The sequence below is a fragment of the Pristis pectinata genome, chromosome 17 (assembly GCF_009764475.1).
Source record: "Pristis pectinata isolate sPriPec2 chromosome 17, sPriPec2.1.pri, whole genome shotgun sequence".
NCBI classification, from domain to species: Eukaryota; Metazoa; Chordata; class Chondrichthyes; order Rhinopristiformes; family Pristidae; genus Pristis; species Pristis pectinata.
The window spans coordinates 7355742-7375939 of record NC_067421.1 but is presented as its reverse complement, the minus strand read 5'-3'; the positions used below and the strand labels follow the sequence as shown (position 1 = coordinate 7375939).

Here is a 20198-nt window from a genome sequence, read left to right as displayed (position 1 = left end):
GAAAATAGAAACAGGAGTAGGCCACCTTCAAATCTACCCCACCATTCAACATGATCAAGGCTGATCTGCCGCAGGCCTGATCTCTGTATTCCAGTTCCCTATAGCCTTCCGTTCCCTGATCTACTTACTCTTTATGCAGCCCCAATGATCTCACCTCCACACTGTGCAGGAAGAACAGTACAGGCCCATTATTGTCCATATCAGCTTTGTAGGAGCTAAACAATTCCATTTTAATACTAATCCAAAATAAAAATGGCAAGTGCTGGAAATTTAAAACATAAGGAGAACATGCTGGAGGTACTCAGCAGGTACATTCCCATAAGAGGAAAAAGTAAAGGAGTCAAAACCTGAATGACAAAGGGTGAAAGATGAAGCAAAATGATGTCTGATGCATGTCAGTCCATAATTCACGTGAGAACCAAACTTAAATATGGGAGACCGCAAAGCAGAAAAGGAAAATGAGAGGGGCAGACAGAGTATTAGAAGGGAATGTCAGTTAACCCAACATTCTTCCTTAGAAACAGAGGATGGTGATGCCAATTTGTGATAAAGAAAGTGATCTCATTTCACCCCTTGAGGACAGTTTGACAAGAGTTCACAGTATTGGTGAAAGTCTGTCAACATGGATTGAAGACTGTTTATCTCACAGAAGACAGGGTATTGGAAAAAATTTTATTTTCAGGTTGGATGCATGTAACTAGTTGAGTGCTTCAAATATTTACTATTTATATTAATGCCTTGGGGGGTGGGGGATACAGAGTGCAAGGTATCCAAGTTGCTGATGACACCATCTAGGTGGGGAGGGCCTGTTGTGATGGTGATGTTTGGACTCGGCAGCAGAATTAGATAGATTGAATGAGTGGGTGAAAACTTGGCAGATGGAGGCTAATGTTGAGAAGTGTAAGGTTATCCACTTCAGAAGGAGGGATTAAAAGGCACACTATTAACTAAATGAAGACGGACTGGAGCACAGAGGGCTCTAGGTGTTCAGTAGATGGGAAAATAAATGGCATATTAGCATTTATTGCAAGGGGGTTGGAGTTTAGAAATGGAAAATATTGTTATATTTGTACAGGGTGTTAGTGAGGCCTCGTCCTGGAGTATTGTATACTGTTTTTGTCCCCTTTTTTAAGAAATAAGCATGGGGGGGGGTAGCCCAAAAGAGATGAACTGGGCTAATTCCTGGGATGAGAGTTTCTCCTATCAAGAATGGCTAAAAAGTTAGATCTGTATTCTTTGGAGTTTAGAAGAATGAGGGGTGACCTTACCAAGTCATATAAGATCCCCAAGGGGGGCATCACAGTGTAGATGTTGAGATGCTTCCATTAGTGGGAGAGACTCAAGCAAGGGGGCATGCTTACAAAATAAGGGGAAGATCATTTAAGACTGAGGTGCGTGGGAATCTCCTTGTGGAGGGTGGTGAATCTCTGGAATTGTCTACCACAGAGGGCTGTTGAGGCTAGATCACAGGAGGTATTTAAAGAGGAGGTAGATAAATTTTTGATAGACCCCCCCCCCCCCCCCCCCCAGGGATTTGAAGGCTTTGGGGAAGTAGCATAGAAGAGGAGTTGAGGCCTAGGGCAGATCAACCATAGTCATATTGAATGGCAGAGCAGGTTTGAGGGGTCAAGCCTGCTCTGCCATTCAGCCATTCAAAGTGACTATGGTTGGACGCAGTTTGCCTCTGTCCTTGTGATGGGCAATAAAACCCTGGCCTTATCAGCAATAACCACATCCTCCCAACTGAATATGAGGATGTGTTTAAGGGTGCTCACAATTCCAAGTAAATGTCATTGCACATTTGAGTCTGGGTTGTGAAATACAGTACAGGAAGCGGCTGTTTGGCCTATTACCACTGTATCAGCTATCCAATTCGATTTTAATAATAATCCAATATAAGAAAAAGCAGATGCTGGAAATCTGAAATAAAAACATAAAATGCTGTGGTTAATCAGGAGGTCAGTTGTGGGTGGAGAGAGAGACAGACAGATAAAAAAGTTTTTATTCTATTTGCATACCAATCGAAAGATGAAATTTTTTTTTGCTAATTTGTTGCAGATGCAATTAATAGGCGGAGGGATCGGTGTCAGGGCCGATCTTTCGTACTGAGTTACCATTTGAAGTCAGCGCTGTAGGCGCTTAAATGGTTGTCGGCATGCCGGCTCTGCAGGGTGGGTGTCGGGGTGGGGGAAGCGAAACAGACTGCTCCTTTCTTCTCAAAGAATGGGCGGCTGGCGAACAGTGCTTGTGCAAGTAAAACAGCAAGAAGTGCCACTCCAGCAGAGCAATCATTCCAGAAACAAAATGGACACAATTGAGGACGTTTTTACTGAACGGCATGGACGGGGGCACTTTAAGAATTCTCTCCATTTGGGGGATGTTGGCATTCGGGATAGGTCCATTGTTTCAAAAATGAGGATTTTGTGTCTAACCGGCGGAAAAGAAGAGGGTTGGCGGAATCAAACCACGCAAGGTGCTGTTTTTTTTAAGTGAACTGCTTTATTGGCATTTCCTGGACAACGCCGCGATAGTTTAGATGAGAGGGCAGTGTCTGGGCGAGAGGAGGAGGAGAGCCTTCAGACTCCTTGCGAGGAGTCTCCCTCTGGTGTCGGCACTGCACTCGGCTCCCCGGACGCTGCGGAATGAGGTGAGCAGGGAACCGGCGGTGTCTTCGTAAAATAAAGCCGCGGCTGCGACTGCTGTGGGGTTATGAAGTCCGTTGTGTTTGAGTCAGGATTTGGGGGGGTTGGGTGGGTTGGGAGAAAGAAAAGGAATTGGTTACGTTCGCGAAAACAAAAGGACGAGCGCTTTCCGCACCCTTCAGAATATATTTTTAACGCGGAATAGAATCATTTTGTAAAAGAAAGATTAAACTGTTTAATTTAAATAGATCAAAATGCTTAGTTTTTTTTAAATTTTAGATTTTAAATGTTGATAGATCGGATTACCCATCTTTAATAGGCAGCTATTGTGTGGTTCAGCCTACATCGAACAAAGGAATTGTTTTATCATTCGTAGTTGAGACCAGGGAGCGATGATAAATCAGAATACAGATTTATGAGGTGGCCTGTTGCACACTTCACTGAAATCGTACGATTAAGTAAAACGCATGCGGAATTATGAGTGGTGGGAAAGCATTAGTTTCTGGACATGCACTGCCGTGTGCCTTTGTGTAGTATTTGTCCCCTCCCCAAAACTGGTTTTATACTGAGGTGGTTTGGATTTCATTTTCCAGAATGCCAGCTCAGGGACTCCTTGTTAGCATCACTTTTTTTTCACACTTGCAAAATCATTTTGGGCTGTACCTTGGGATCAAGGAATACTTGGTTTCACTCCATTTTTATGGGTTCTGAGGTGCCTGTTGAGGCCAGAGTGGGACCTATATACATCTGGTGGAGCAGGAGGGACAGGGTGGGGGAATGGGTAGATTGTGAAGCGGTGCACTCCTATTGCCGTTTAACCTGGGCTTCCACATTCTCCTAATGGATAGCCTCGATATACTCTGTGCTCTCCCAAATGCTGCTGTTCCATTTTGGTCAAAGGCCAGGGATTCCCAGGGGTACACTTTTTCAATGATGTTTTGAGAATGTCCACAAGCTTTTCCTAAATCCACCTTGCAATCTCTAGCCTGGATTGAGTGTCTATTTTACAAGTCTGGCGTTGAGCATGCGAACAATATGACTTATTCGTTGGAGCTGACTGAACACATTTGGGGCTTCAGTGTGAGAGATATCGGGCTGTGCAAGAACAGTGATACTGATTTGCTTATCTTGACAATGGATTTGGAGGATTTTGCGGAAACGGTCTTGGTGTTGCGCATCGAGGTGCCTGGCGCACTGAAAGTAATAGTGAATTTTATCATTGACGTCTGCTTGCCTGAGAGGTGGACCCTGAGATGTGGGAAGTGGCCCTAATTTTTTTCAGGTTTCCCCCATGAACCTTTATTATTGGATTTTAGTGTGTAGTGTGGGGCAGGTTAGTAGAGGATCTTGGTTTTGTGCATGTTGGATTTAAGAGCCACCCTCTTATATTTACTAAAAGAATTTCAGTAAAACAGTGGATGGTGACTTGGATCTCAGACTTCAAACATGGGCAAATGGAAACATAGTCTGCATACTGGAGCTCATCTACTGAGCTTGGGTGATCTAGGTTCTGGTATGGACATGATATAGTTGAGCAGTTTCCGTCACTCCTGTGGATGAGTTCCAGTCTTGCAGAAAGCTTGTTAAAGGTGTGGTGCAGCACTGAGGTGAGAAAGATGGGGGGGGGGGGGGGGGGGGTAGGGTAGAAAACAATGAGACGACTTTGTTTGCCACTGATTTGCTTGAGGTTGTCTCTGTTGTGAACCAGTTGGTCAGGATCACAGCTTCCGTCCAAGCATGAAGCAAGTGCAAGGTGGAGACAAGTGTCTGCAGGGCAGCCAAATTTGAGAAAGATACTCTGTGGTCCCCCTCAATTGTAGTCAAAAGCATTGGTGAGCTTGATAAAGGCCATGTACAGTGGTTGGTGCAGCTGTCTGAGTTTCCCTTGGAGTGGAGTTGTATGGTGAAGGCACCTGTAATGGCAGACTGCAGTTCAGGGAGCAGCTCTTCAGTCACCAGAAGGAGACATTAAGGGGAACCCTGGTAATGACTTTCCCTGTGGCAAGCAGCAGGAACACCCCTCTGCAGTTACCTGGTCAGATTTGTTTCCTTTCTTGGTCTGAGGTACCCTGGCCATATCTCCCACATCTGGGAAAAGGGGATCAGATTTTGGATTTGTAACTGGAGTTCCTCACAACCGAATTTTTGAACTTCAGCTCGGGTACTGTCCATTTCTGTGGCCTAGTCTTTCAGTTGACAGATGGTCTTTTAAACTTCAGTCAGGAGCGATAGCAAGGCTGGACCTGGATAGTTGGCTGTTTGATGAAGTTTAAAGAGTTTGCGTCAAGGGTCAGATAGTTGCGGGGATAATGTTTACCCCTGGCTGGCATGTCTAGAACCTGGTCTCAAAATAAGGGATCATCATTCAGGACTGAGAGGAGAAGAACTTTCTTCATGCAAAAGGAAGTGAATCTTTGGAATTCTCTACCCAAGCAGGTTGTGGAGGCTCGGTTGCTGAGTATATTTAAGCCCTTGATCTTCAAACACCCTTTTCCTCAGACATTCAATGACTATTCTAGCACACTGAAGGTGACATTGAACTTTGTCAGTGACATCTGACTTCTTTGAGAGGTGACTCCTGAGATATGGGAGGTGGTCAGTGCTGTCTCACTGTGAATCTTTATTGTTGGATGGCAATGCTGTACAGGGGTGGGAGATGAATAGTAGCAGATCTTTGTTTTATGCACATTGACTGTAAAGTCTATCCTTTCATATGCTTCGGTGAACAAGCCGTGAATGTTTGAATGCATGCAAAAGTAATTGTGGTCAACATATTATAGCTTGATGACTGAGATTGGGATGACCATGGATCTGAAGGCCCCATTAGTCTTGCAGATTAGTTTCATTCCAGCATTATGTCCTTCTGAAGAAAAGGGTGCTTGAAGGTAAAGACCTTGAATGTACTCAGCAGCCTGCTTGGGTGGAGAATTCCAAAGATTCTTCTCCCTCTGAAGGCAGAAATTTCTTCACCTCTCAGTCCTGAATGGTTGATCCCTCGTTTTGAGACAGTGATCACAGGTTCTAGACATGCCTGCCCGGGAGACATCACTCTGTAACTACTCTGAGGAGCTCCATAAGAATTTTGAACATTTTCAGAAAGGGCATCTTTCATTCTTTTAAACTCAGCATCACTATATTTTTGGATATTAATAAAAGCAAAGTTTATGACTTTAGTGCAGGAAAGTGGTGCTGGGGTAAAAGATCAGCTATTATCGTATTGAATGCCAGTACAGTCACAAAGGCCCAAATGGCCTACTCCTTGTATTCCTCATGTTCTTAAGTCTGTCATTGCCATTAGCAATCTCAGTTCCCTGGTTGAGGCATTTATTTGCTATACAAACAATGCAAAGACTACAGAAATAACTCTTGCTGTTATTTCAAGGACAGCTCTTACTGCCAGTGGGGAGAAGAGGTCATCACAATGTGTGCTGAATGTTCTCTTTTTCTGTTGTATGTTTTTCAAACGGGGCCCGCTTATCTTGCTGGACCAACGAGACAAGTGAACTGTTCAGATCGCATTGCCAGTTTGTTTCGTCTTGCAAGTTTTGTTATGTAGTCAAAATAGTAAACTTGATGGGTTTGTGATCCTGATTAATTGAGTTTCTCTGATTCTGGGCTCCTGCCTGTCTTCACTTTTGCTTCACTCCTTCATTGGCATCAATGTCACAGCTGTCTAAGCCCTAAAGACTCTGGAATTTCCTCCTTAAACTCCTCCTCTACATGTACCTTCTCTAAGACTATCTTTAACTTGGATGATTGTATCCCCAAAGGAAATTAGAGTAAGAGAGCGGGGAGCATCTTACATGCATTGGAATTATACAATTGGCTCGGTTGGACAATGCATCAATGTAGGTCAACGTGCACAGTGGTGAACATGATATGAGTTGGGGTAATTAGCGTATGGCAACAGAGATTTGACTGAGCTCTCAAGTTTATAGAGAATGCAAGGTGGGACTGTTATGAGACCAATGTAATATCGCTAGCAGCCCACCCCATTAAAGTTCTGCAACTCGATGTTTTCTCTGCACGCAGTCCAAGAACAGGATCTTTGAGTGTATTTCTGAATGTGCTCATGATGCAGGGGAGCTTTGTATGAAACCACCACATTCACCATTAGGAAATGAGGACATTTTATTAACGCCACTAATTACTACAGCTAGGTAGTGTTTACCTTTTGTTAATGGGGTAAATTTGATTATAGCAGTGAAATGGAAATAAGACAAGCTTTTTTTAAACTTCATAGAACATAGGGAGCAGGAGTAGGCCTGATGACTTTGAACCTGTCCCACCACACAATAAAATCATGGATGATCCAGCCTTTTCCTCAGTGCCACTATCCCACTCTGTCCCCCTATCTCTTGACTGCCTTGTGGTTTGAAGATCTGTCAGTCTCCATCTTGAATACCTTCTATAAGGCAGAGAATTACAAAGATTTGTGAACCTCCTGAGGGAAGAAATTCCTGCTCATCTCTCTGCAATGTCAACCTTTTGTAATCCTCTGAAACTATCCCTCCTAGTTCTAGATACCCTCACTAGGGAAAGTTTGCTGTCATTGTCTGTCTTGTCATCCCCACAAGAATTTTGTATGCTTCAATAAGATCATCTTTCATTCTTCTATACTTCAACGTGTATAGGCCCAAATTGGTCAATCTCTCTTCAAACATCAATTCTTCCAGCTAAGTGAGCCCTCTCTACACTGCCTTCAATGCAAGCGTATCTTTTCTTAAGCGTGGAAACCAAAACTATGCAGTGTTCCAGCAATCTGTACAGTTACATCAAAACCTCCCTACATAAAACTTTACACTCCTTGCAGTGGTGAAATTCCTTTAGATTAGTTGCTATGCCTGCATGCTAACTTTTCATGGTTAATATACAAGGACTTCCAGATCCTTTTGTACCACCATATTTTGTGGTCTCTCTCTGTTAAAATAAGAATTTGCTGCTTCATTGTAAATTAGATAACCTCATTTCCCCACATTATTCTCCATCTGCCAACTTCTTACCCTCTCACTTAATCTGTCTACACCCTTTTGCAGGCTCTTTGTGTCCTGCTAACAACTTGCTAATATGTCTGTTTTTTGCATCGTCAGCAAATGTGGCTACAGTACACCCTGTCCTTTCAACCAGATCAGGATAAAGGGACAGAGACCTTTGGTGCCCTACTAGTTAATTGATGGATACAGATAAAACGTGCCATGCTGAAAATTTGAGCCTCACGATCTCCATTAATATGGAATTAATGCTGTAGAAATCACATTGCTTTAATCTAAAAGCACCATTTTTTTTCACCTTCAATTTCCCATGACAGTGAACAAATGTGACAGATGTTGATAGCTTTAGCAGCACTGTAGCCAGCTACAAAATGTAGGGAATCTCAGTAGAAGGAAAATGATTTGTCACAAAATATGCCTTTTTCAAAAAACAATCTGCAGCCATTGATCTTTGTCCATGGTTCTATATCTACGTTTGTTGTATATTGTGGACTGCATAAACGTTGCTTTTGCAAAGAGCAGCCTTTGATGTAAAATCATGAAAGTTTAAAATTATGTTCTAATAGTCATTGATTTTAACAAAAAAAAAGTTGTGAATACAAAGGTAAAGAAGTTTGAGAGTTTCTCGCAACTAAACACAAAGGTCCAGGTTCCAGTAAAATGGCTCTGATTGCAGGATTCTGATTTGTTATTCTATAAAAGTACATTTCTTATTACGTTAACAAAATGCATGCAAAAAGGGAAGGGAAAGTAAAGATCCACCATCTGCATCATTTAACATCAGAGTTTGCTTTTGCACGGTCATGAGTGTAGGCATGGACTGTGGCTAAGTTGGTAACATTCTTGTGACTCAATGTGTGCTTAAGTTTCACTCGTCATACAGGAGAAGAAACAGGACCTACAGTCCACCATGTCCATGCTGATCATCTGCAGTAATGCAGGGAAACAGGACCTACAGGCCACCATGTCCATGCTGATCATCTACAGTAATCCCAAATTCCACCACTTGGCCCATTACCTTCCATGCCTTAGTGATTTAAGTGTTCATCTTGATATGTAACTGTCGTGAGAGTCTCTGCATCCGCCACCCCACGGGCAGTGCAGTCCAGATTCCAACCAAATGAAAATCAAAAGTACTGAAGATGTGAAACTGAAACATAAAATACTGGAAACAGGTTGGGCAGCAACTGTGGAAAGAGAAATGGTCAATGTTTTGGGTCTGCAACCCTTCATTAGAACTAGAAAAGAGAGAGCTGCAGGTTAAGACCAAGAAGCTTAATGTGCTGCCATTGGGCCTCCTATTACAGACGTTCTCTTTGTTCTACACATCCCTCCCCCACCCTCTCTCCTACTGAAAATTGACTTGCATCTCTCTTTCCCAGTTCTGACGAAGGGTCACAGATCCAAAACATTGACTGCTTCTCTCTCCACAGATGATGCCAGACCTGAGTTCTTCCAATATTTTCTGTTTGTGTTTCAGATTCCAAGCACTTTGGTGAAAAAATCCTTCTTCGGATTCCCTCTAAACCTCCCACCACTTATCTTCAACCTTTGTTCTCTGGTTTTATACACTTCTATCTACATGCCTTAATTTTGTACACCTCAATTGGGTCCCCTCTCAGTGTCTTCTGCTCCAGGGAAAACAAACTCAGCCTATCTAGTTTTTTGTCATAACTGAACTGTTCCATCCCAGGCAAATATCCTGGTGAATCTCCTCTGTGCCCTCATTTCAAAGACTTAAGCATGTAATTGAGGAAGTACAGTACTGAGCCGGGGTTGCACCTTTGTCATTGACTTTTGGATGAAGCATTAAAACAGTTGCAATAGAAACCCTGATACTACATTGAAGAAGAGTAAGAGAGATGTCCCAGTTGTCCTGGCCAATATTTATCCTTAAGCCAAACATTAAAACATTTTATCTTGTCATTGGTGTCTGTGGGACCTTGCTGTGTGCAAATTGGTTCTGATCCATACACGACTGCATTGGTTGTACTTTTGGAGCGTTTAATTGATTGTAAAACATTTTGGTATGTCCTGTGCATACGGGATGTTTAATAGTTCAAAGTGAAATATGTTTAAAGCAGTTATCTTCCTAAAAACTCACTCTTCTACAGAACTACTTTGTGGAATCAGTGGTGGGGATGGGCCTGAGACATTGTCATTGAAAGCAGTGATTGGGGTCTTAACATTGGTCTGTACTGGGAGCTGATTGGGAAGCAGAGCACTTGTTTTAACTGTCCATTGATGCTGTGCTTTGTTTGTTTTTGAGGTAATTAAGTTAGAAATGCTGTTTACTTCAGTTTTTCCTGGCTAGTTCAATTTACTACCCTGGAAACAGTTGGGACCCACCTATACTAATGCTTCTGTGAATTCTCACTTGGGTGTGGCATATACTGAACTAACAAAATGTCCAAGGACTTTAATTCATTTCTGTGGAGAGGAATATTGTAGGGAGTTAAACTGAACAGAAAATTTAAACACCGTAAATGGTGGATGCTGATAATTCCCTATTCCTCACATTCCCTGATGACACAGAAGGCAGACATTTGGTCCACTGAGTCAATGGTGGTTCTCAGAGTAATCCCATCAACCACATTCCCCCGCTTCTCTCTCTCACACATCCATTAATACTCATCCTCCTGATTCTGTGGCTAATTACCCTACCAACCCCCACATTTTGGATGTGGGAGGAAACCGGAGCACCTGGAAGAAACACATATGGCAACATGGAGAACTCCCTGCCCACTGCACTGGAGGTCAGAATTCAGCCTAGGGTGCTGGAATTGTGAGAAGTGGAAAGTAGAAATACAGTGGAATGTGAAGGAAAGAGGTGTTCCTCTCTATAAATAAAAGGTTAAACAGACCTAAAATACAAAGAGTTCTGGAAAAGCTTGGCAGATCTGGCAGAGACTGAGTTGACGTTACAGAATGCAGAGACTTCATCAGAACTGAAAAAGTAAGAAACCAGTTAGTTTTAAGTGAGGATGGGGGAGGGATGGATAGGGCAAAGGATGGGGCCAAGATCGCTGTGGTGATGCGCTGTTTACAAAGCCACCTGGTTGATAGATTAAAGGAATTTAGAGAGAGCAAGAGAGAGGAAGGGGAAAAAAAGCAATATGTTAAGGCTGTGAAATGCAGGTTAGAGCTGTTGCTGAAACCTGAAGATAAAGGGAGAATGCTGGGAATACCCAGCAGTTTAGGCAGGGTCAGTGGAGAAGGAAAAACTCAAGATGAATAACCGTACAGCAGAACTGGCTAGTCCCGGTAAAAGTAGGAAAAGCGACCCATCTGAAACTGGTTAATTTGATATTGAGTCCCAAAGGCCGCAACGTGCCTTCAGGAGATGTGAGTTAATTTTCATTTACTGTTAAGCAGACATGGCACTACTGAGAATGGGTGGTGGGTGTGCTACTCAACTGCAGAATATTTGATTTTGTGGAGAGCATTATGATTCCAGACAACAGAATAATGTATTTAGTATTTGAGCTTCAGCTCGGTTATTGAGCTGAAGTTGGTTGCAGACATTGGTCATCAGGGAAAGGGCACATTACTCTGAGACCCAGGATGCAGTCACACCTCTTAGAGGTTGTGTGGTGTTTTAGGTTTGTTTATTGATCATGTATGTCTGCTGGTACAACGATGGAGGGGCCTCAGCATTTGCGTGTGGGTGACACACAATACCGACTTCGAAACACAAACAGAAATGCTGGAAGAACTCAGCTAGTCAAGCAACATCTGTGGAAAGAGAAACCAGTTAATGTTTCATGGCAGAACTGGGGGACGAGTGGAGGAAGTCACACCCGTCCTCTTTTCCCCAAGTTCTGACAAAATCCCTTGATCTGAATAGTTAGTAGTGAACCTTTGTCCTGCGAATGCTGAGTGTAAGACCCGTCCTCTGGTATGCTTTGTTGAATGAGTCAGCGAGGCTTTGGGGCTCAGCCTCCGGGAGCACACAGACATTAGCATTTTCTCCATACTGCTGATGTTGGGGTGACTGAGCTTGGTTCTGGACGGTAGCCATCATAGATTGAATAGCTTTCTAATAGTTCTGACGGTTAACTCATCTCCTTTGTTTAAAAACATTAATAGGTCATTATTGACTAAGCCTGAATGTCACAAATAGAGGGTTTGTTATAATCACCAATGCAGAAAATGTGATTTTGGAGTTACCAAGATGGGGAACTAAATGTATCTGGATAAGTGAATTTTGGCAAAGGTAGGCAAATTGGAAAAGGAGATGCGATGGCCTTGATAATAATGGTTGGGATGAAGGCAGTCAGGAGAAATGACCTTACCAAGAAAATCAGAAGATAGAATTATTGGCAGTAGAGCCAAGAAATAACAAGAGTAAACAATTATTCAGAGAAGAAGTGGTGTATGAGCCTTTACTGCATTGGTAGTTGGGAGTTAAGAAGCCTTGCTGTGATTAAATAGAACCTTGATATGACCACAACAAAAGCACTTGGTACATCTCTGATATTTCTTTCCTAAGGAGAAAGATGCTTGGAGGCAGTGCAACGGAGATTTACAAGATTAATCAGTGTGAGGAGTTGTGTAAACTGGCTATTTCAGTTGGAGTATAGAAGAAGAAAGATATAATGCAGTTTCCTGTGGCTTTTCTCAATATATTATGAGTGTCTAAATCAAGTTATTGTTCTAATCTTGGGTCAAGAGTTCAGATATTTCCAACTAAGAGAAAGAGAAACTTAGTCAGAGGATTGTAAATCTTTGGAGGTTTATATCTCAGGGTGCTCTCAACACTGAGATTATGTTTGAGTGATCAATGATCTTGGATGCCAAATAAAGCCAGAGTTATGGGGATGGAATGTGGACCTCGCCTCAAACAACTAATCTGAGAAGTTTATAGAGCTCTTTTGTCACTAAAGTTAAGACCATCTGGTCAATTGTCTCTGCTGCTTCCTTGCTCTTCTAGCCAGACTTTATATTGTCTCTCTCATCCACTATAAACCCCAGTCCTGAACTTGCATGTTTCTCCAATTTGCTTTCCACTTCTCCAGTGCTCCCTCTTAGAACGTCTTTTCATTGAGACCCAGTTCCTGCTCTCTTGATTTTGTACCACTAAATTGCTGATCCACTGGCTCTCTTTCTTGGCCTCCAGATGAGCTTGTTCTCAATGTCTTGAACAGGTTGTCTTCCCCTCAACTTGTCTGCCACACAATGTTGCTTCAATCCCATCCAATCTTTAGTCTGAGTATCACCAGGAGTGGCTTCTCTCTCCACTGGTGACCAATTACTCACACATTTCCTGTCAGCAGTATTATCCGAAGAAAGCAACATCAAATTTCCTATGTATGCTAACAATGTCCAGCTCTTCCGTAACATCACCATCTCTCTTGGCCCTTAAACAATTGAATGTTCGACATCTAGTACTAGATAGAGTGGTACAGCATGGAAACAGGCCATTCGGCCCACTATATCCACGCAAACCAATGGGCACCCATTCACATTAATCCCATCCTCGAGCACTTGGCCCATTACCATCTATGTCTAGGCAATTCAAGTGCTCATCTAAACACTTCTTAAAAGCTCTCAGCGACTCTGCTTCCACTACACTCTCAGGGAGAGTGTTCCAGGTACTCTCCACCCTCTGGGTGAAAAAGGTCTCCCTCATATCCCTTCTAAATCTCCTTACCCTAAATCTATGTCCTCTAGTTTTATCTAACTCTGATCTCTTGAATATACTCTGTGTTGAGGGCCCCCTGGCATATAGGGTTCCAAAGATTCACAACCCTCTGACTGAATGAGTTTCTTGAAGTCTACCCTATCCATATGCCTCATAATTTTATAAACCTCAATCATGATCCCTCTTAACCTCCTGTGCTCTAGGGAAAACAGGCCAGTCTCTCCTCATAACTGAAACACTCCATACCAGGCAACATCCTGGTGAATCTCCTCTACATGCTCTCTAGCACCGTCATATCTTTCCAAAAGTGTGGTGACCAGAACTGCAGCTAAGATATGACCAATGTTTTGTAAAGTTGGAGCATAACCTCCCTGCTTTTGTATTCAGTGCCCCAAATAATGAAGGCCAGCATCCCATATGCCTTTTTAACCACTTTATCTTCTGCTGCCACCTCAAGGGCGTTTGGACTTGTACATCAAGGTCCCTATGTTCCTCAGTACTCCTGCCATTCATGGTATATGTCCTGGCCTCATTAGTACTCCCAAAATGCATCAACCCACATTTATCAGGAATAAGCTCCATCTGCCATAGTCACAGGCATCCAATCACAACAACAGCCCTCTATCTCCTATTGCCAAGCCAATTTTGGATCCAGTTTGCCAGCTTGCACTGGATCCCATGGGCCCTAACCTTTTGCACAGGTCTCTCATGTGGAATCTTGCTGAAGGCCTTACTGAAGTCCGTGTAAACTGCGTCTACTGCACTGCCCTCGTCTGTGCACTTTGTAACCTCCTCAAAAAGTTCAATCAGGTTGGTCAAACAAGATCTGCCCTTGACAAAACCATGCTGGCTATCTCGGATTGGTCCCTGCCTTTCCAAGTAATCATTAATCCTGTCCCTCAGAATTTTTTTCCAAGAACTTTTTTTTAATCCTACCTTTCTAAGAGTCTCCCTGCACTTCTAATACTCAACAGGCCTACCCCGTCATAATTTCTCCAAACCTGCCATATGTTTCCTTTTTCCCCTTTTATCCAATCTTTGATATCCCGAGACATCCAGGATTCCCTGTACTTATTGCTCTTGGCTTCACCCATGCAGGAACATGTTGGCCCTGAACTCTTGTTATTTCTCATTTGAATGCTTCCCACTGTGCCGATGTAGACTTGCCTGAAAGTAGCTGCTTCCAGTCTACCTTTATCGGGTTCTGCCTTACTTTAATGACATTGGCCTTTTCCCCAATTTAAGATCTTTATTCCTGATCTGTCCCTACCTTTTTCATAATCATTTTGACATGTATGGAGTTATGATCATTATTTCCAAAATGCTTCCCCACTGACACCCTTCATCTGACTGGCTACATTACCAAAGACAAGATCGGGAAATGCTCCTTCCCTTTTATCTAGATGCTGTGTCAAATGGCTGTCATGGTCACACCTCAAAAATACATGTGTAGAAATTTCCTGGAACTAAATACTGGGAAAACTGAAACTGCCATCTTGGCTTGTTCCAACTCCATCCCTCTTCCTGGTAGATGTCTAAAACTGAAGAAGATTGTTTGCACCTTCATTTTCATATTTAACCTTATTTGAACATCAGACCATATATACGTGCCGTAACTAAGACAGCCTACATCCTGCGAAATATCGTATGACTTTTCTCCACCTCCATTCTTCTGCTAAAATGCTCGTGGCTGACTAGTTCCCTTGGTGACTATTTCTTTCCATAAATGACTTTATTCAAAAGCGTGGTGTTGTGACCTAACTTGCACTAAGTTCCTGTCACCTGTCAGCTCTGACCTACATTGGCTCCTGGTTATTTCTTTTTTTTTTGTTCAGCACAATACAGGCCCTTCGGCCCACCATGTTGCGCTGACCTTTAAACCTCACCTAAGACTATCTAACCCCTTCCTCCCACATATCCCCCTATTTTAAATTCCTTCATATGCTTATCTAACAATCTCTTGAACTTGACCAACGTACCTGCCTCCACCACCACCCCAGGCAGCGCATTCCATGCTCCAACCACTCTCTGGGTAAAAAACCTCCCCCTGGTATCTCCCTTGAACTTCCCACCCATTACTTTAAAGCCATGCCCTCTTGCATTGAGCATTGGTGCTCTGGGAAAGAGGTGCTAGCTGTCTACTCTATCTATTCCTCTTAATATTTTGTATACATCTATCATTGCCTCCCCTCATCCTTCTCCTCTCCAAAGAGTAAAGCCCTAGCTCCCTTAGTCTCTCCTCATAATGTATACTCTCCAAACCAGGCAGCATCCTGATTATGCTGATGAGCAAATCCCTGCATGTTTAGGCCCGTTATGATCTATCTCTGTAATCTCCTTCAGCCTCACAATCCTCGGATATCTGTGCTCCTCAAATTGTGGCCCTCAGTGGCTGACCTTTCAGCTGCCATAGTTCTATGCTCTGAAATCGCCTCCCGGAATCTCCTGCTTTTCTCTCCCTCCTTTTGTCCCTTCGAGACACTCCTATCCCTTTGATCAATCTGTATGCATCTGATCTAACTTCAGTCTGTGAGTTGGTGCTGTCAGTTTTTGTTTGCTGATGCACCCATGATGCGGCTTGGGACATTGGCAACATTAAGGCTGTGCTATAAATGGAAATCATTATTTATTTAGAAATCCCTGCTCCTACTCCTCACGTACATCACCATTCAGTGAGAGCTATCTCCAGATTTTGAAGTTTCCTAGATAGCTAACATATTTGCTCTTGGTTACTTATCTAATATGGCCAGTTAAATTTCAGCATTTTTTTCTGATGTAAACTTTATATAAAATGTTATTTTAAGTAGATTAATTTTGTCCCCCTTACAATTTATTTCAATGTTCATGCTTGAAATTTTGAATTTCTCCTGAATGACGATGAAGTGCATTGCTGAGCATGCACTGGGGCTTTTCAACTGTATGGCTAAGAGTTGCCACTAAGAATAGATTTGTGCTTTTGTTGATAGTGGAAGTGATTCAGTAGTAGCTGTTATGGTTTGTTCCTGATTTACTTTAAATGGAGTATGTATTTCCAACCAACCTCCCCTGACCAGACCATCAGAGATAATGAACATTGTGGCAGAGACCACAGAATCCTTGCTCCACAGAATCTCACCCAGAGCTTAGTTTTTTTTTATTGTAAAATCTCAAATGTGGCCAAGAGCTTGAGCAAACTCCCTGTTTAGACTTCCTCCAGCAAAACCACGTCATATCTTTCTGCTAAAGCTCACTCAAAAGGCTTAAAGCAGAGCAGGCTTTGTCAAAAACAAATTAATTGACTTCAATCAGTAGGCTGCATGGTAGTTGCACAGAAAAGCAATAAAAGCTGTTTCTTTCCCCTTTTAACTTCAGTCCCATGTGGGAGAAAGTCCCTTTGTAATACCTGAGTTAGTAATTATATTCCTGTAATTCTGAATTCACTCTGATAAAGAAGCAAATGACACATTTATTACTTATATTTACTTAAGTTGTTGGTTCTTGTAAAACTTTGTTGTAGGGAATACTTAAGGTGAGACCATTGTAGCTGGTAGGAGATAGATAAATACATGAAATAGATATTTGAGGATCAGCAGAACTGTGTGTGGCGTTGGTTTTGTATTGCAGTAGCAACAGACATAAGTTGAAAGGTCTTTTATACTGTATTGTACAATAGCAAGTCTTGGATGGTGGGGAAAAGAGAATTTTTACACACTGTTCTCTTTGATTTCTCAGGTTTTCTGTCAGTGAGGCTGCCCCTTATGTCTGGCTTTTTTTTATAGCCCAGTTGTGAGAGTGATTGGTTAGTATTATTAGTCAATGTATCAATCAACTACGAAAATGTCAGAAGGTGAAATAGACTGAAATAAAAACAAGGTTCTGGAAATACTCAGCAGGACAGGCAGCATCAGTGGAATGAGAAACAGAGTTGGCATTTCAGGCTGGTGACCATTAATCAATTTGAACACAGTATTTTACAGCGCCAGCAACCACGGTTCAATTCCAGCTGCTGTCTGTAAGGAGTTTGTACGTTCTCCCCGTGACTGCGTGGGTTTCCTCTGGGTGCTCCGGTTTCCTCCCACATTCCAAAGACGTACGGGTTAGGAAGTTGTGGGCGTGCTATTGTTGGCGCTGGAAGCCTGGCGACACCTGCGGGCTGCTCTCAGAACGCTCTATGCAAAAAGGTGCATTTCACTGTGTATTTCAATGTACATGTGACTAATAAAGATATCTTTTTTTAACAATCCCAGTGCTATCTTTGCAAAATATGAACAATTTTGTCTTAATGGAAATTGGGATTTCATTTCTTTGGTCCATACCACATTTTGTTATAGCGCGAATCCTGGACAGCTCAATTGATCTGCAGGTGACGACGCAGTGATCTGTCATTTTATTGACTCTTTCCCTTTTTTTCACTCTGGGATTTGGTGTCTCCAGATTAGCATTTGGAAGTATTGACTGCTATTGTGCATGTACTTGAACATCTAAAGCCAGTGCAAGAATAAAAGGGCTCATGGTTTTACAAAGTAAACTTCAATTAGGAGTATGCTTTATGTTTCATTCCACCACAAGATCATCCTTCCCCTTTAATGACTTACTTAAATCAGTTTGCATTAAAATGACAGATGACATTATGTGTATCTTTGTTCCCATTCGGGGAAATTGAAAAGCTTACATCTAGAGATTCCAGCTTTAAACCCCAACCTTGCTGTACACTTGGGCAAAAGGTATTCTGGTTGCAGCTTGCATTTACTCAGACGTTTTGTTAGGAGGCTACTGATTTATTTTTCATTTGTGTTGCTGCAGAAGCCAGGAATATAAAGGTGTCAGAGTCTCTAAATAATTGTCTGTCAACGTGCTAACAATTCTGTTTTGCCATTTTAAAGACTAAAAATTACCCTCATTGAATTCTGGAATCACTGTCTTTCCAATCATTAACTTGAGTGTGTGAGGAGCCTTGAAATAGCGAAGACCTAAATGTGACTGATTGTACAAGGCATCATCAAAGATGAAGACAACAGAGATGATATCAGCATCTGCTTGGATTTGGAAGGTCCTGCATGTTGAATATGTCGAAGGCTAAGGTTGCAAAAGAGTTGCATGTGTTTTTGAAGAACATGGAAAGAATGATCTGCAGTAGAACATTGAGGAACAACACTGAATTTTAATACAGCGAGGAAACAGGAAGTATGTAACACTAAGTACTATCGATTAAGAAGTATCGGTGAGACAACGAAGATTGTTGTAGGAGGTGAGAAGTTAAGGCTAGTGGCAAATGACTGCCAAATAATCCAGGTTTTCTCTGACCTTCTATCCAGGACTAAGAATAGTTGGAAGAGTTAAAGCAGCAGCAGCCAGATCTTGTACTCCATAGAGCAATGGGCAAAGATGTCTCTAGTGCAAAAGAGCAGAGTGAACTTGTGTTTATCAACAACTTTAGTTTATGTAGCACCTTTTTAATTTTGTAAAATATTACAAGGCAATTCATAGGAATGTCATTAGACAGAAATTTCAACCTAAGCCATGTAAGGAAATATAAGGTCAGGTTATTGGAAACTTGGTTAAAGAGGGCCTTGAAAAAGGTGTTGAGGTTTTGGGAGGAAGTTCTGGAACTTGTGCCCTCTGCACTGTTAATTAACAGATCATCCAACATGTCAAAAATGTCATGTTAAAGGGAAAAATTAGCACATTTGATTTTGGTTTGACATCTGGATAAATTGCAACCTGTGTCCTTCCAGAGGTTGTAGTCGATTTAAAAAAAAATTAATCTTCAAGTAGTGTCATGAATCTTGTACCTAAGAAAATGAGGAGAACCTTGCTTGAATACCTCATTTAAAGCACTGAATCTCCAATAGTATGGCATTCATTCAATGTTGCACTGCATAGGTAATGTGTTCCATCCATGTACTGGGAGTTGAAACCACTCTTGAGACAAGAATACACCACTGAAGACTGACATTTACATTCACTTTTCTCTCTGTAGTCCCAAATCTACTCTGTGTTGACCAATGATAAACAATCAAAATTTTCTGGGTAGTGAGAAGAAATGACTGTAGCATACTTTTGGAGTCTTGCGACGTAATACATGTGTAATTCTAAGCAGTGAGATCTAATCAGTGACCATTCTTTCCCGTAGTACCAGAGGGAAAGAGAATTATCCGAATGCTTCATCGCAAGTTATTCATAACCATTTCCTATCTCGGGCTTGTGGAGTATCACAACCCATCATGTCTTCATGCTTAACTCTTGAGAACTTTTTCTGGTTGCCCTCTTGATTTGGGATTACAGACAAAAGTGGGACGGATTATTACAATGTGAAAATGAGACGTGTTCTTACCGATAGAATTATTGTGATGTATGTGTTCATGCCTATTTGGTCATAGCATTCAGAGACACGAGACTGGAGCAGTGGGTTGAGCAGCATCTGTGGAGGGAAAGGAATAGTCAATGTTTTGGGTCAGGACCCTGCATCAGGACTGAGAGGGAGGATACCCAGTATAAAGGTGGTAGTGGTGGGAAGGGAGCAGCTGAGGCACAGGCCAGTAGGTGATAGGTGGACCTAGGTGGTGATGGTTCCAGCTGCCATCAGCCCTGTCATCTGTTTCCACTTATAACCTCCCTTTCTTATCAGAGTGCAGCACTTGCACCTCTTGTGCCTCCACTTAACTCCCTCCAGCCTCTGTCTCTACCTTCACCCTCCACCTCCCCCTCCCCCTCCCCCACCTGGCTCCATCTGTCTGCCATCCCTCATTCAGAGTCATAAAGAGATTTTAGGACAGGCAATCAAATATTCAGCCAAAGAGGAAGGCTTTAAAGATTTTCCTAAAGAAGACGATAGAGCTTAGGACCTAAGGAGTTAAAGGCACAGCCATTAGTGGTGAAGTTGTTAATATCACACCACTTATTGTACACCAATCTGAAAGTAGTACATCAGAGCGAGATGTC

General features: G+C 42.3%; 1 protein-coding gene across 4 annotated transcripts in view; it reads left to right on the top strand.

The window, feature by feature from the left end:
• Positions 1 to 20198, top strand: part of pisd (phosphatidylserine decarboxylase) — a 92911-nt gene that overhangs the window by 29762 nt on the left and 42951 nt on the right. The window contains exon 1 of one of the 4 annotated variants that reach the window (XM_052031974.1): positions 2411 to 2647. The exons of 2 other annotated variants lie outside the window; for them this stretch is intronic. In XM_052031974.1, coding sequence (XP_051887934.1) covers positions 2537 to 2647 — 111 coding nt within the window. In that variant the 5' untranslated portion in view covers positions 2411 to 2536. Of the gene's footprint in view, positions 1 to 2410; positions 2648 to 20198 lie in introns of those variants that run through there. One more of the 4 variants, XM_052031971.1, reaches the window with a different exon arrangement.